Consider the following 18241-nt stretch of genomic DNA (forward strand, 5'->3'; position numbering starts at 1 on the left):
GGAAATATCCAGGGGCAGGTATATATATATGCTAGCAAGCAAGCTAGAGATAACGAGGTCAGTTCAATCAGGGAGGATGAGGCCCTGTTCTAGCAGTTGAGGTGTGAAAACCAAGAGAGGAGAAACTGGTTCTCCTTTGGTCATACCAAATGGACTAAAGGTAAAAAATCCACTGCTATCTACATACTACACAGACCACAGTGAGAGATTATGCCACAGTCTATCAAAAAAACTGAGGAACCACCTGATCAGCATCCTATACAGCAAACAGGAAAACATCAAAAAAGAGCTCTCTAACCTGGAGACTCTCATTAATAACCAAACTTCTACACAAACGGACTTCACTAGAATAAGACAGGAGATCTACATTACTCACTTCACCTCTCTACAAAGGAAAAAGAACTGTAAGCTGTCTAAACTCCTACCTGCCACATGGGGCCACAATCGTGGTACCCCTAACCCACCCAGCAATATTGTCAATCTATCCAACTACACACTCAGCCCAGAAGAAAAGTCTGTCCTATCTCGGGGACTCTCTTTCTGTTCTGCCACCCCCACCAACATGATACAGTTCTGTGGCGATCTGGAAGCCTACTTTCGCCGTCTCCGACTCAAAGAATACTTCCAGGACAACACCGAACAGTGCACTGATACACAGGTGCCCTCCCACCAACAGCACAAGAAGAAGAACTCCACATGGACTCCTCCTGAGAGTCGAAATGACAGTCTGGACCTATACATTGAATGCTTCCGCCGGCGTGCACAGGCAGAAATCGTGGAACAACATTGCTTGCCTCACAACCTAAGTCATGCAGAACGCAATGCCATCCACAGCCTCAGAAACCACCCTGACATTATCATCAAAGAGGCTGATAAAGGAGGTGCCGTTGTCATCATGAACAGGTCTGACTACCAAAAGGAGGCCGCCAGACAACTCTCCAATACCAAATTCTACAGGCCACTTCCCTCAGATCCCACTGAGGAATACACTAAGAAACTACAGCATCTACTCAGGACACTCCCTACACTAACACCAGAAGAAATCAGCATACCCCTAGAGCCCCGACCAGGGTTATTCTATCTACTACCCAAGATCCAGAAACCCGGAAATCCTGGACGCCCCATCATCTCGGGCATTGGCACTCTCACTGAAGGACTGTCTGGATATATGGACTCTCTACTCAGACCCTATGCCACCAGCACTCCCAGCTATCTCCGTGACACCACTGATTTCCTGAGGAAACTACAATGCATTGGTCACCTCCCAGAAAACACCATCCTAGCCACCATCGATGTAGAGGATCTCTACACAAACATCCCACACACAGATGGAATACAAGCTGTCAGGAACACTATCCCTGATGATGCCACAGCACAACTGGCTGCTGAGCTCTGTGCCTTTATACTCACACACAACTATTTCAAATTTGATGACAATATATATCTCCAGATCAGTGGCACTGCTATGGGCACCCGTATGGCCCCACAATATGTCAATATCTTTATGGCCGACCTGGAACAACACTTCCTCAGCTCTCGTCCACTCACGCCCCTTCTCTATCTACGCTACATTGATGACATCTTCATCATCTGGACCCATGGGAAGGAGACTCTGGAAAAATTCCACCACGATTTCAACAGCTTCCACCCCACCATCAACCTCAGCCTGGACCAATCTACACAGGAGATCCACTTTCTTGACACCACGGTGCAAATAAGTGATGGTCATATTAACACCACCCTATATCAAAAACCTACCGACCGCTATGCCTACCTTCATGCCTCCAGCTTCCATCCCGGACACATTACACGATCCTTTGTCTACAGCCAAGCACTGAGGTACAACCGCATCTGCTCTAACCCCTCAGACAGAGACCAACACCTACAAAATCTCCACCAAGCATTCTCAAAACTACAATACCCACACGAGGAAATAAGGAAACAGATCAACAGAGCCAGACGTGTACCCAGAAGCCTTCTACTGCAAGACAAACCCAAGAAAGAAACCAACAGGACTCCACTGGCCATCACATACAGCCCCCAGCTAAAACCCCTCCAATGCATCATCAGGGATCTACAACCCATCCTGGACAATGATCCCACACTTTCACAGGCTTTGGGTGGCAGGCCAGTCCTTGCCCACAGACAACCTGCCAACCTGAAACATATTCTCACCAGTAACTGCACACCGCACCATAATAACTCTAGCTCAGGAACCAATCCATGCAACAAACCTCGATGCCAACTCTGCCCACATATCTACACCAGCGACACCATCACAGGACCTAACCAGATCAGCCACACCATCACTGGTTCATTCACCTGCACATCCACCAATGTAATATACGCCATCATATGCCAGCAATGCCCCTCTGCTATGTACATCGGCCAAACTGGACAGTCTCTGTGGAAAAGGATAAATGGACACAAATCAGACATTAGGAATGGCAATACACAAAAACCTGTAGGAGAGCACTTCAACCTCCCTGGCCACACTATAGCAGACCTTAAGGTGGCCATCCTGCAGCAAAAAAACTTCAGGACCAGACTTCAAAGAGAAACTGCTGAGCTTCAGTTCATCTGCAAATTTGACACCATCAGCTCAGGATTGAACAAAGACTGTGAATGGCTTGCCAACTACAGAACCAGTTTCTCCTCTCTTGGTTTTCACACCTCAACTGCTAGAACAGGGCCTCATCCTCCCTGATTGAACTGACCTTGTTATCTCTAGCTTGCTTGCTAGCATATATATACCTGCCCCTGGATATTTCCACTACATGCATCTGAGGAAGTGGGTGTTCACCCACGAAAGCTCATGCTCCAAAATGTCTGTTAGTCTATAAGGTGCCACAGGATTCTTTGCTGCTTTTACAGATCCAGACTAACACGGCTACCCCTCTGATACTTGTTATCATGTAACTCCTGTGTAGGTGATTATGGGTTTCCTGCTGTTCTGAAGCTTCAGAATGGCAAATTGGGCTTCCTTTAGTTTTGATTTGCCGGTTGAAGAAAGTGGAGATCCCATGCAGGTGAAAGACAAAACTGGGTATTTCCTATTTATCAGGAAATGGTTAAATCACAGCAGTTTTCCCCAGATCTGTGCACTTCTTATTGTTTGACTTTAAAACTCAGGACACTATGTTTATTGTCTTATCAAACAGCCTGCAAATGAATGTTTACGTTTTTATTGGTGTTCGTTTCCTTTCTTTGCTTTCAATATAGTCCTTCCAAATAGTTGTGGACACCAAAAAATGTTCCTTTTTGTGGGTCACTCTTCAGCACTTTGCTTGGAAGCTCTAACCACTCCATGACTGTGGTAGAGTATCACATAAGAAAACAATCATCGCTTAGTGGCCAGGCTGGGATGAGTGAATTGCGTCGAGCTCAGTACTTTCCCCACCAATGGGATAACCCAATCCATCGTGCCATCTTTAGGCTTACAATCAAGGGGCCTCTGTATTAATGACCCATATATTGCTTTCACAAAGTATGCAGCCCTTCTCCTAATGAAAATACTCTATTCAAGTTCCTGCTGCTATTTTTAGCCTGCTTCTGTTCAGCTCACTCTTAGAAGAACCTTTAGCACAATACTGTATTTCTTTCTTTCTTTTTTTGCAGGCGCTGAGTAGCAGTCTGTATAAGAGCGCATCTCCCTATGGCTCCCTTAATAACATAGTGGATGGGTTAAGCTCACTTACTGAGCATTTCTCTGACCTATCCCTCTCCTCGGAAGCCAGAAAACCCAGCAAGAGGCCACCTCCTAACTACCTATGTCACCTCTGTTTTAACAAGGGACACTACATCAAAGATTGTCCACAGGTAAGTGATGTGTGATGGTCTGTAAGAGTTTTCACCGCACCACTCGTCTAATGAGACAATTTCCTGAACTTGACTCACTTTTCTTTTTCAGAGTAGCTTTGCAGAAATGTCTTGACAGTTTACCAGGGCAGGCCAAGGTTCTTTTCATCCACCTGTTATCATGGGGCCTGTTACCATGACATTTTACTTGTGTGTCGGCTCCACCTACCCATGGATGCTGGAACTAGGGATGCGGGGGATGTCGCCTCACCCCCCGCCTCGAAGTGGTTTCCATCATATACAGGGTTTGCAGTTTGATTCAATAACTCTCAGCAGCCCCACTATACAAATTGTTCCAGCACCTCTGCACCTATCCCAATGCAACCCCACCCCCAAAAAAACCTTACTCCAGACACGTGAGTGGGTAGATTTTGGCAATGATAAAGGTTGTTACTCTGTAATTTTCCATTTTGAAGATTAAGCTAAATTCATTTTAAAGCTGCACATTTCTTAGTTATCTTGGATATAACATTTAATAAAAAATATAGCAAGTAATGGAAGTACCCAGCACTAAACACTGTAAGGAAAAAGAAAATGCTATATCAGATGAAAACCTTAAGTCACTGTTGCAGAAACCCAAGTTCCAGGCATAGCTAGTGCAAAATGTCCCTTGCCTGGTATATGAGACGTTTATGCTACTTGACTAGAGTTCATGATGGTGCTTAGCTTAGCAGACTGCCTTTGCAATAGCAAAACTGGTAACATTATTTCCTTAAAGATGTGGGGTACAGTAACGTGCACTAAAACCGTATACTAATTTGCATTTCTCCTCTGAAGAGTCAAATCCCAGCATGCCAGGTTTTCCCATCTTCTCAGGTTTCAGTTTGGCATTACTAAAGTTTGCTGGTTCCCATAGAAGTAGAGACGGTTCAAACTTTTCCAACAAGCAATCTACTTAGAGTCCTGAGGCAAAAAAATGCTGATGGTGTTCCAAAAATACAGACGTGCACATTAGTGGCATCCTCTAGACCACAGTTTTCAACTCCTGGCTTCTTAACATGTAACCTTTGTTCTCTCAGTAAAATTGACTACAGTTGATGGCAGCTAGGGGTGTCAGACATATAAAAGCCAGAATTGCAGGCAGAAGGAATGTTTGCCAACTAAGCAAGGTCAGCATGAAATTGAGCTTTAACTGAGTGTGTTCCTGTTGCATTTGGTCACAGAGGTGTGAACCAAAGAGGGGGTTATCTCCATGAAGTTTTAGCTGCATAGCTCCTTCTGATTTTAAGGGAAGTTGTAGGACAAAAACGCCTCATGCAGCTCTGCAATTGCATTTCAAAATATTGTACATTGTATTGTTTCAGAATACACTGAATCGAGCTTTGTGTTTAGGAATGAGACGAAAATTATTTAGAAATGTGTTTTAATTTTTAATTGACTCAGTCTAGCATATTCTTGCAAAATACACAGAAATGATCATGTGATAACATACATTGTTCAATACTAGGATAGAAATATACTAACTGTAACTGAATATATCCAGCAGTGGACTCCAATGCAATATTGTGTGAGATGACAGTGCAGTTCTGGGTATGTATGAGAGAAATGCAACAGGTTCCCTAACAATCAATACATATCGGGCAGTGGCTTGTGTAGATTGTCCCCAGTGAACGTATCAGTAATATCTTGAGTGGAGATTCAGGGTTAGTTAAGGAAATTAATTAAAAAAAGAAAATCAGTTAATGCCAATTAAAGCACAGCATATGCAAAAGTTAAGGTTGCTACAGCAAGGTTTACGTGACTGCATTGTACACTCTATCCAATTTTTGTACGCATGTTGGCCCAGATCTTCAAAGGTATTTAGGCATCTCACTCCCATTGAAATACTATTGAGGATCTGGGCTATTACGATTTAAGCAATAATATATTAAGCTATCCGTTGAACCAAAACAGGAATGGAGAATACTACCTACAATATGTGCTCTGTGGCTGAATTGTAATATTATATAAACAAATACATATATGTGCCTGTGTGTTTATGAGTACGTGTGTGCTATATATCAGTGTATACTTTCCGGGGAGGTAGTATGAAATTAGGTCAGTATTGTGTGCAATATCAAAAATAAACCCTGATTCAGGAAAGCACTTAAACACAAGCACTTTACTGGGACTCAAGCCTGCAGCTGAGTGCTTTGTTGAATAATGATGTACTTAAACCTGTGCTTAAAGTTAAGTGTGTGCTTAAGTGCTTTGTAGACTCAGGATCTTATTTTCAAATGCCTTGATTCTGGAATTGGATCCACATGGGCCCATATGGCACCCCACTGACTTCAGTGGGACTCAGTGCAAGCTTATGGGTCCAACAGCATGGATCCAGTTGCTGGATCAGGACCCATGTTATAAAATCCCTTCATTTTACTAATCCCTCTAACTGCAACTGATTTTGTTTTTTTAAATTATTAATATACTGTGTAATAGCTGTAGGGTTTGGTGGTTAATTCCTCCCAGTGTCATCAAAAACAAAAGCTATTTTGAATATGGTACAATGATTAAAAATATTACTCCATATTTTAAATTATGTTTTAATTCAGACGGGGGAGAGATAAAACAATCAGACTTGGACAATATGCGGAGCAGTAAATCACATGGTATTTATATTCTCGTTCTTTCTTTTTTATGTAATCGCCTAATAAGAAACAGGTTTTGTCATGGAGTTTATTATGAAGTTTTTCCTACATAATAAAAAAATTACCTAACATCAAGACTTTTTAATCCTCCCTTATTCTCCTTGTTGCAAACATAACAACATACTGTTTGCTTTTCCTGCTGCCATATGAGTTGACGTTATACCATTCTGACAGAAATGTAAGTACTTATTTCAGATCACACCTTGAGAGATGACCCAGTCCAGAAGCATAAATCACAACAGGTAAAACCTAATTTTCTAACACCTCAGATACCTAAAGCTTCTTTTCATTTGAAATTCCATCTCAGTGCATTTGTATCAAACCTGAAATATGATGTCATAAAGCTCTGATTTTACAAAGGTTTTTGGGATCCCTAAAAACTGTTGTAAAACCATGATTAATGTCACTTTTTTAGAGCATGTAGAAATAGGGTAATATACCTTTAAATAGTCTGTGAGCCATCTAGTGGCGCTCAGTGTATTCTATGTTTTAGAAGCTCCCTGAAACCAGTAAGAGCAGTAGTATGTATGCAGCTACTCACTGCAGATTTGTGTATATTTAGTAAAAACAATTATTTGGGACCCAACTGTTTCTGTGTGGTTTCATCACATTGTAATTGTGCCAAGAGGACAACACTTTCAACTAATCACTTTTTTCTGTATGCTCCTACACTTGCTCTGAACTAATTTTTTTAATCCAAGTAGCCAAAACAGTTAAACTTCCACTCCAGTAAGGCAGGGCCAGCTTTAGGCCAATTCCACCAATTCCCCCGAATCAGGCCCCGCGCTTAAGAGGGCCCTGCGCCCAGTGAGAATCTCTTCCCTGGCTGGAGGCACCTTTTTAATTTTTACTCACCTGGCGGTGCTCCGGGTCTTCAGCGACACTTGGGCGGTGGGTCCTTGGCTTGCTCTGGGTCTTCAATGGCACTTTGGCGGCGGGTCCTTCAGTGCCACCGAAGACCTGGAGCGAGTGAAGGACCCGCCACTGAAGTGCCGCCGAAGACTCAGAGCACCGCCCGGTGAGTAGAAGCCCCATGTGTTATTTACATTTTTTTTTTTTTAATATATATAGTCATCGCTCCTGGGGCCCCGTCGAAACTGTTCCAATTGGGCCCCGCACTTCCTAAAGCCAGCCCTGCAGTCAGGCATCTACTATTCTTTCAAATGCAAAACTCTCACTGATTTCAACAGGACTTTCAGTCATAAGAATGACTATAGGATTGAGGCCAAAAACATCACACCTCAATTTAATTTGGATCTCTGTAATTCTATCTAACAAAGGCAAACATTCAACATATTTAATTTAATTTAAAATGATAGGTAATGTAAGGAGTGAAATAATACACTTTTTTCATTGTTCACGCATGGGCATATGCAAACATATATTAATTAGTGTAGAAACTTCTTGTCCTTGTCATCAAGGTCCTACACAATTCCACCCTAACCTACATGTCAGATCTTGTCTCTGACCTCACCCACTACATCTTCCCCAAGACAGGTAATATTCAGTCTTGGACCAGTAACAGCTATCATATAGATAAAACATCATGATTTTCTAGTCAGATATCTCACAGCCCTGCAAGGCTAGAAGTGGGAGACAATACTCACTTTCCAACAGGGAAGATCCAGAAATACTGGAATTGAAAATCAGTCTGGGGGGGATGGGGATGTATAGAAAATCTATTTTAGGTCATTTTTAGAAGGTTTTATTCCTTCCTGTGTGGTGTTAGTTGTAGTCTCAATATTTTTTTTTTAATCTACAATATTTGTAAAATGGCATTCCTCCCCAGAGATATATGTGGCCTATACAAAATACATGATGGCATGTTGTGATATAAATACCTTATTGGCATCCATTTGGGATAACCTGGGTAACTCACTCACTGCTTCACCATTGCTGATTTATGCAGCTACCCCAAACTTAAGCCAATGAAACCGTAAAATCTCTTTACCACATCACACTATCATGTATTAAATATACTGGTTTTGTGTGTACTTTCACACACTTACACACACACACACAAAAGCATGCTATCCCAACTTCCAGGAAGTCACAAAATGCTTGGGCTTCTGGACTGTTTTAATTCCTTGGTAGGAGAGGAATGAGTGGATGCAGATTCAGGATAGTCTTTCCTAGGCTATATTTATAAAATGCATAGTTCCCTTTATTGCTTTGAGCAAGGGTGGATTAACAGCAAAGGCAGCAACAAAGCTAACAGAGATACAGTTCAATCTCAGGGCTCCAGCAAAACAGATCTGTGTTCAAAACTTCCAGCCAAACCCCTTTTCTGTCTGCTGCTTCTGCCAAGCACTGATTCCAGCTGCTGGGTCTCTGAGTTCCATCCCTACCCAAATGCCTGCAAGTCCTTTTGTAAGAATACATCCATGGTCTGTCAGTCAAACATCATCCCACATTTATGGCCTCAGCCATGTGGTTTTGAATGCTGGCCAAAGAGTTCTTCTGACCCCTTAGTCACCTCATTTCCAAGCTGTCTAGAATGGTCTTGTCAACAAAGAGGGAACCATTTGAACTCGTTTGAACTGGAAAGGAACTCGTATCATGGAGACACTACATAAGACACCCTGGAAAATATAGGTGGAGGTCTTAATTCCATACTCAGATACTGTAAACACTGAATCATTAATCCCACTCAAGGAGAGTTGGAAGGTACATAAACTTGTTTTTGAATATCTTCTACCACTTTGTCTATATTTTTGTGAATATATATGTATGTATACATAGATGATAGGTATATACATGCAGATGTGTATATTTATGTAAATATATACACACATGTACCAGTATAGACACAGGCATAGTGGATAATGACACTTGCCTCCTTTGCAAAACATCTTGAGATCTATGGATGAAAATCAGTCTATCGGCATGATTCAAAGTCATTGCAACTAATAACAGGAGTATTTCCATGGGTTTTGAATCAGACCCTATACAAGCTATATACATATTCAGGTCCATGAGAGTGACACTCAGTATATATAAAAAGGTGACAAGCTTTCAACCTAAGTGGTTCTTAGGCTCTTCATAGAAGAGAAATGTACTTTTGTTTTTAAGTGAAAGATGAGATCCTCCTTTACCTTTATAGTTCCCCAGAATCAGGTCAGGAGGTCAGAGACTGTGTGAGACCTTAAAACCAGCTCTAGGTCATGGAAACATCAGCTAATTTAAGGCTACAATCACCCACACATACCCTGAAGAAATCCTAAACAATTACATGGAGTCAAAGAATCACAGATTTTTAAGGCCAGAGGGGACCATCATGATCTCCTAGTCTGACCTCCTGCACACTGCAGGCCACAGAACCTGGCCCACCCACTCCAGTAATAGACCCCTAACCTCTGGCCAAGTTACTGAAGTACATGTTGGCAATGCACTGGGGTATTTTTAGGCATGATCATAGAAGGATCTCCTTTTGACTTGGCAATATATGTGTGGCTTACAAACAAATGCACACGTTCTTTCTGGCAAATCAGGGAGTGCAGCCCTGGGACTGTTATTCAGTCACGGGATTTGGGGATCAAGTACATTATCCCCACAATTCTGCTAATCCTCAAATGCAGAGCAAGGGCTTTCAAAGATAGCTGGCATAACTCCTCCATCTTCTTGGGTTGGAGACCATATGTGTGGGCATTTGTTGTTGCATAGGTCTGGATTTCACAAGCTGCAGCCCCCAGAATTTGAGAATCACAGGATCTGGATCATGCAAGCTCTAGTTAGAAACAAATGGCATTTGAACCACCAGCCCACGTAGTATTTTACTTACATTGGGTAAGTGGACATTCTGTGATATACATTCTACAGGAAGATAACAGTCCAAATTCAACCTTGGTATAACACTACTGACTTCTTTAAGACCAGGGATGATTTTGGTCCAGTACATCTCTATCCAGAAATGAGTGCTCTTCACCTGTACTTTATGGGAGTATATTAGCATTCTGGCAGAAATTAAAAAGTAATCTCCAGATCTGATTCTCTCTTCTACACAAGTCTCTGCTAACAAGCCTCTTTATGGAAAGCTGGGATATTTAAATGTCATACACGTGTTTGTATATAACGAATATCTGGTTTGTAACATAAAAAAAGTAGCCCCATTTTACATCATATAATATATGAGAGAGTCAAGGTGGATGAGGAAATCTCTTTCATTGGACCAACTTAATGATAGAAATAAACTTTTGCGCTTCACAGAGCACTTCTTCAGATCTGGGAAAGGTAAAAGAGAGCTTTGTGAAGCTCAAAAGCTCGTCTCTTCAACGAATAGACTTTGGTCCAATAAAAGATATTACCTCATCCACTTAGTTTCTTTCATATATCAGGGACCAAAATGGCTCCAAAACCATGCAAACAACATATATGGTAAGAAAACATAGCATACACTTTTAATAATGTGAATTAACTTGTTTTAGTTGTATATGTTATGGACCAGATTCCCAGCATGTCTAAATCATTGTAGCTTCACTGAGTTAAACAGAACCAAGCCAATTCACATCCGCCAAGGATCTGGCCTTATATCTTTAAAATATACTGTAAGCAACCATTTATGTAAGACATTTTCCTTCACATTTATACATCTCTGGAAGCAGAGATTAATTTGCAGATCGTGACCTTGAAAACACTTATGCACATGCTTAACTAAATACTGTGTTTACAATATCATGTCCTAGGTTTGTACATTTTAATGCACTGGAACAACATGCAGTTTTCAACCTTAAATTTCATTATTGCACATTAACTCTGTTCCACTTTATATCTCAATCATACTGTTTTTGTTTTAGGTGATTTGAAATTGGTTAAAGTTTTTTCACATGTATTTCTTTAAAATCTCTACTTGACAAAAGTAGATCTTAGTTTATTTGTTTATTTTTTCTCATAGGCTATATTTAACTTTGCACTGTGAGTTTTAGAACTGTTTCGAGATTGTTACAAGTTTTGTTATGAAGAGCTGCAGATGTCTTGTGTACAATAACTCAGTGCAGTGTCTATGATTTTATAACATCCCTTTCAACACTGGAAACTTAAGCTGGTTGAGGGTCTGAGGTATCGAAGAACACTCACTGATGTCTGCATTTTGAAATTCTAAATAACTTGTGTGTGTTGTGCCTTCAAACCATTTAGCAGCACAGCATGTAACTCAGAATTCTGTATGCAAGCAGAGAAGGGCCTATCATGGCCACATTTGATAGCACATTAGTCCAAACAGTCTGTGCTTTCATAGTAAGCTCACCGAGTTCCAGTTTGAAAATTGTATCTGTAGCAGGGTCCTTGAAATGTGGATTAAATGTTTGATATTGTTTTGAGAAAGGATAATGGATCCTAACACAAGCAGATGAGAGTGACTACACAAAGCGAAAGAGAAAATAAAAGACATCTCCAATCAACCCCTTTGATTTTATTATGCCACTTTCCTAACATACTTTTTGATTATGTGCATGAGTTCCAAAAAGTGCACAAAACCAGCTGAAAACAAACACTTTCTGATGTGCTGTCTCTCATACACCCACCTTACTTTCGTTCTGCTATTGCTATGAACTCTTTGTTTTGGGAAATGGAATGTAAACAGATATTACAAAGGCAAATGGTCTAAAAATAACATATGCAACTATTTTAGAATTCTATTTTTGAATTCAACGACAGGTTGTTCTAGCTCTTCCCTTGTTGGTTATGGTGCCTTTAGACTGGAGTTTTAGCCTTACATCTTAGTCTCTTTTTATTAGATTAGATTAGAGCAAGAGGCTACTTCACGGGCCCATTGTCACTGCCCCAGGATTTCCTTGGGGCCGGCACTGTGGCATCACCCATCATGGAACTCCCATTCATGTCACTGGAATAGTGAGTTCCATAATCACAATTTAATTTCAAAGCCTATTGCCCATTGACTGAAATCAAACGGGATGTCAGGAAAAGGACAGTGTTAAATGTAGGCCCTAATATATGCATCGTATTTCAATTGAGTAAGAGTGTTATCGTATGTTAATAAAATATGTGGTTACCATAAACATGCTGAATTAGATGTAAAAAAATCATACACCACAGGCCAGATCCAAATTCCATTGAAGTCAGTGGGAAGATTGCCACTGACCTCAGTGAGCTATGGAGCAAAGCTACAGGTGCATATCCATTGCACAATTCCTAACACTGTTTACTAACAAAATTATATTTGCTCAGTGTGCAATAAATGTCTCAATAAACCTGAATTAAGTATCCAGCTGGGAACTTAAATGTAAGCATTCCCTCTGAAAGGCACAGGGTTTTATCTGGTAGAACTGAGAAGTATCTGTTTTCTCACTCTCCCATAAGGTGACCTATAGACAAAGCATGAGGAATATGAGGGCAAAACCATGGCATTTATAAGTTCCTTATTAATGTTTATAAGAGAGATCAATATGAGCAAGGTGGAGTAGATCAGGCCTTCCTGCTGAAAAGCCTGTGGGATAGAGCTGGAAAGAAAAGCAACTCCTCCAAGCAGACTGTGGGGAGAAGGGTTGGGAATTATTGAATTCATTATCAGCATGAACTAATCTGTTTCAAATTAATCACAGCAACATAAAACAAGCACTTTCTATGCAACACAGGCAGGATAAAACATAACACAAATAGCTGCCAACACCAGAGGAAAAACATTCCATGGCTTTTTACCAAATAAGCAGTGGCTTTCTATGTATTTGTATGGACAGTGTGATGTATTTTGGTTTACGTTCATATTTAAATAACTAAATTTTCATACCTCAGTACTGGTAGTATGGACTGTTTTGAAAGATCTCCTCCTGTATCAGATAAAACTTCCACCAGAGCCTGACCCCTAAATTACACCCCTAGATGATAGTGCCTTTATATATAATAATTAATTACAGCGCAATATTGCAAAAACATAAAAGAGCAGCAAAACCCCATAAGCATTATAGCAAAAACACATAGACAGTAAATCCTGTGAAGAAAGTGGGTTGAAATTTTTGAGACAAAATGTTTTTCCATTAGAAATTGTAGTTTCCTTGACATTGACATTTAAAATGTCAATGAAATTTTCCAACAGGAATTTTCCATGGGAAAATGGTGACTTCAACAACATTTTTCAATTTTCCAATTGGGATAGCAAAATGAAAAGAGTTTGTTTTAAATTGATGCGGGGAGGAGTAACACTTTTCATTGGGAATTGAAGTATCATTTTGACTTGACAAATTGTTTTGTTTCAATTGAAAATGTCAATATTTTTGTTTTGATGGTTCAGATTTGAAACTTTCTGGAATTTTTCATTCATGAAATTTATCAGTATTTTGACACTGTTCTGATTTGGGATGGAAACTAATTTCAACATTTCTTATTGGATGAAAACTCCAATTCTACCCACAGATAAAGAACCCCAACGAGGCTTGGGCTTGGTTCAGATTAGCGTCATACAGCCTGGCTGTTTAAAAGGCGGGGTTGCCTTTTTAGGGGTGCCAGGTTTGTTTTCTCTCTCCTTTTCAGACTCACAACCCTTCCCAGAATCTCCTTTCTCTCATCCCCATCCCTAGTAACTCCCTGTACTGTGGACCATTTCCTCACTTCACCAGCTGTAGTGTCTCTCCCCTTTCTTCCCTCCACCCTAGTATCTCCCATCTGCATGGTCCCTCTTTACTTCTTTCCCTACTGAGTGACATCACCAGGATTTCAACCCCCCCCCCCGTCCCTGTGCCTCCTTTCTTCCCTTATCTCTTCCCCTGCAGGCTGGAGCTGCTGCCAAAGCTGAGTGGATGGGGGTGGAATGGACTGGCGCCTGCTCTCCTTTCCTCCTCCTATGCACAGAGCAGGAAGCTGGGAAATGGGTAGGGAGAGAACAACAGAGAAGCAGCAGAGGAGGCAACACCCCTCTCCTTGTCAGCGGTAGGACCAGCAGCTTCTAGTGGCTAGAGCTGATAGCTACTGCCCAAAACTTTTGTTTCCTTTCTGATTTGCCCAGGACAGTCTGGGAGATTCCAGGGACAGAGACAAAACCTAAACATTCCTCTCTATCCAGTTATCATCCCATCCCAGTGGGAGTAAACACCAAATAAATGAGTCAGTCATACCCCTCCCTCCTGTTGCCCTGTCCTCCCTAAGCAATTCAGACATTAAAGGTAATTCAATCAACTTTTTACCTCCTTCCTGATGTCCAATCTATTCAACCAGATTTTGAAATCAGAGGTAAACAGACACTCATCCAGCACTCTCCTGATGTTCTGCCACTCTACCTGAATTTGTGCCATTGGGACCCACAGACAATCATTCCCGTCTTGTTTGTCTGAAGCTGCACCACCCTGTCTGGATTATGCCATTAGAGGTAAAGGGAGCCACCACTTGGATAACCACCACTTTAGCTGTAAAATCCCTATTAATAATGGACATCAAGCACTAGTACATTAAGTATGAGATGCATCATATAATATACACCATTAATGCAGTATTCGAGGCAATGCTGTCTGGAGTAGAGGTATCACCTGTGCAGTGCACGTTTGCTCACATGCCAGTCAGCCTTCTTGTAGTTACAGAGGGAAACTCAGGGATTAAACTTTTTTTGAGAAATCATTGTCGATATTAGAAAATAAATGCTCTTGGCTGTGGCACTTCAAGGGCTTGTTTAATGATCATAATTTATAATCTTAAAAAGTCACGGTACATTTAAATAAAATCCTGGTCATCGGTCTTTGTTACAAGTTTGATTTAGCTGCAGCTTGCTTCTTGCACTGTGAAAATCACACTTTATAGTTTTAAATTAACAGTGTTCCATAGCAAAGACCTGATTGAAGGTTCTTTGGTGCAGCAGCACCACTCAGTGCATACCTTTGAAAAGGACAATGTCTCTGTAAACTTGCTGAAATAGATCCTTGAAGACCTGTCAGCCCAGCCATACTAATCTTCTTGTAAATCCAAATGCAATAATTTCATGAGAGTAGCTCCCGAGCTTGCTCTGACTGATTTTCAACAGAGGCCATTCTTAGTGCTCTGATCTGTCTTACTAAAATATTTGACGCCATCTTAATAGCGTTAAAAGAGTCACTCGTACCATATTTTTGCTTATATTATGGAGGGTCATTGTGCATGGAGAAGACTGAGTTCTATTTTGTACGTAAAACAGGGATTCAACCTCTTTGTTCTGTATGAAAAATACAATGCATCTTCCCTAAACTTACGGCACTTACTCTTTGAGTACGGAATGAATTTGTACAAATTTACAAGTCACTCTGTTAATTGGTTTGAGCTAATTAATTATCTGTCTTCCATCAAAGGATCTCATAAGCATTAATTAATTAATGTAACATCACAGCACTCCCATGGACGAGATATGTATGGTTATCCTTATTTTACAGATAGGCAAACTGAGGCACAGAAAGGTGTAGTGATTTGTCCACTCACCAAATGAAAGAGCTGGGAATAGAATACTGATTCCAATCTTGTGGTTTAACTACTGGACTATGTTTCCTGTTTGCATATTTAGTGAATGAAACTTTGGCAACAAGTCTGTCTGTATCTTCAAATTCCAGAAAGCAATGCTTAATATTCTCATAAACATCCTTTCCTGGATCCCAAGTAGCAAAAGTACACTAAGCAAAGCTACTAATCAAGCTTAAATTATAATCATACTGAGCAGTTATATAATCTTTTCATTAGCCTTTAACGCTACGTACTGGAATCAAAACTGATGTATTGTTAATGAAATATTGTAGTTTAAAAAGCCATTACCAAGGTTCATAGGCCCAAAACTGGGTCTACCTTTCCTTCCCAGATCTAGTATTTCCTTCTATACGTCTCTCCTCCCTGTAGAAGAGAGAAGCTACAGTGTTCTTTTGATAATTAAAGAAAAGTAGGGAAAAAAAGTTTATACTAGACACTAATCAATGCCAATTTAATAGCTAACACACCAGAAACTTGGGAGTGAATACTGATTAATACGCTAGGGAGTTTTACCATTATTACTGAACACTCTGAGGGTAACTCATTCTTGATTTATGAATTGATTCTTAAGCTTTGGTTCTTGATTTTCTATTAAACTGTTATGCACTTTTTGTTTCTAACTCACTTTCTGGCTGTAGCGAAATCTGAATAAGAGTGTGGCAAATTCTGCTGAGATCTTCATCTCCATTAAACAGAATTCAGTAGACTATAGACTTTTTTTTTAAAACACATTACAAGTTATAAGGAATAGCCATATTTTAACTAGACTTGGACCTTTGGATCTCAACTGAGTTCAGATCAGAATCAGAATTTTCCCCAGTTTCAGGGGCTTCAGATGCAAAGCATCAGCTTGAAGCTCACTGTTAATTTTAACCCATGTTGCAGGTGTCCCTACAAAGAAATTGATGAAACTCAGCAGTGGCCCAGCCAGTCAATATTGCCACTTTAGCGTGTGTATCTACCCACTTATGCAAATGGTGCAATGTCAGGCAACAAAGTAAGAGGCCCAAACTCAAGCCGAGATTCCGTCTTTCACCCTCACAAATATTTGTAGCATGGGTTTCTAATCCTGCCACAACACAGGGAGATGGGCTACATGAACTCAAGGTCCTTTCCAGCCCTACATTTCTGTGATTCTGTGATCTGCTCCGTCTGCTTCGTAAGGGTAGGTGACAGTTGAAATGGTCATATAAAAGACATATGCATATTCCTGTCCCATGCAATCACTACATGGTTTGGGAAGATCGGTGAAACAGTCGGGCTGATTCTCGGTAATCATGTGCATCAATGCAACCATTTTGATTCGGTAGCATTTTACTCTCACTTTTCACTGTTGCAAATGACTGCACAAGGCACAGGACAAAGGAGAATCAGGCCCAGTATTTTCCACTTTGTGTCACTACATTACATAGCATAGCTGTGTAATAGCTGCTTCATTTCAGCCCAGAGGTCGTTGCAGGATTGTGATGATTGAAGTGTTCTCTGTGTGCATGTATATAAAATAGCATGTCATGAGTTTTTAAAATTTGTTCAGCTCTTTGGAATCTGTGATTGAAAGGTTCTGTCTGTTTTTTGTTAGCATTATTATTGACATGCATGTCCTTGATACGATGGACTGTAGTGGTTTCCTCTGCTCCCATCGGTACAGCTGCCATGGATGCATGCACACTATGCCAAGGTGCAGAAGATCCTTTGGAAATGCTTCCTTCTGAAATGCATAGTGTAAACTGCAGTACAGGGTTGTTAGTGTGGGGTTCAGGCCTGAGCTTTTCTCCAAAATCTATCATTTGACCTTGTTTCTTTGGTGGGGCTTCTTTGGGGATTTGGTTCCTTATTCTAGACCTGTTTCACCTTTTAAATCTGGAGTGAACTTTTTGTTCTTGCCTCTTTCTCGGTGTGCTTCAGCTTGTGGCTCAGTCAGAAGCACATCCTTGAAATCTTCCCCCTCTCCTTCCCCAAACACACATGCTGATAGCTGTCTTTAGAAAATGGATCTCTCTTGATAAATGGCATAGTCAAAGGTGATGTGTTTGTTTGGGGGGAGGGACATGAATGTTGTATATCTGCAAGCATCAAAGTGGTTGACTAATCAAAAAAAGAAAAGATATAACAAAAGACGAAGGATTGCACAGAAGGAATGTTTGCATAGCATCACATACAGGCCTGACACAAAGCTCCTCTTTATATTACATTGCTGTTATTCAGTAACTAAGGTTATGGTGATTAGCAGTACTGTGACTATAAAGGCACTACTAAAATACCCCACGCTGCTGCCCATTACACTTTTAATTGCACAAATCCACCCTATTAATGATATCCCGTGGTATCAT

At 40.7% G+C, this 18241-nt stretch overlaps 1 protein-coding gene across 1 annotated transcript in view; it reads left to right on the forward strand.

The window, feature by feature from the left end:
- ZCCHC24 (zinc finger CCHC-type containing 24) overlaps positions 1-18241 on the forward strand; it is a 175218-nt gene that overhangs the window by 34621 nt on the left and 122356 nt on the right. The window contains exon 2 of the mRNA XM_030570758.1: positions 3619-3819. Within this exon, the coding sequence (XP_030426618.1) occupies positions 3619-3819 (201 nt within the window). The remainder of the gene's footprint in view (positions 1-3618; positions 3820-18241) is intronic.

The sequence above is a fragment of the Gopherus evgoodei genome, chromosome 7 (genome assembly GCF_007399415.2).
Source record: "Gopherus evgoodei ecotype Sinaloan lineage chromosome 7, rGopEvg1_v1.p, whole genome shotgun sequence".
NCBI classification, from domain to species: Eukaryota; Metazoa; Chordata; order Testudines; family Testudinidae; genus Gopherus; species Gopherus evgoodei.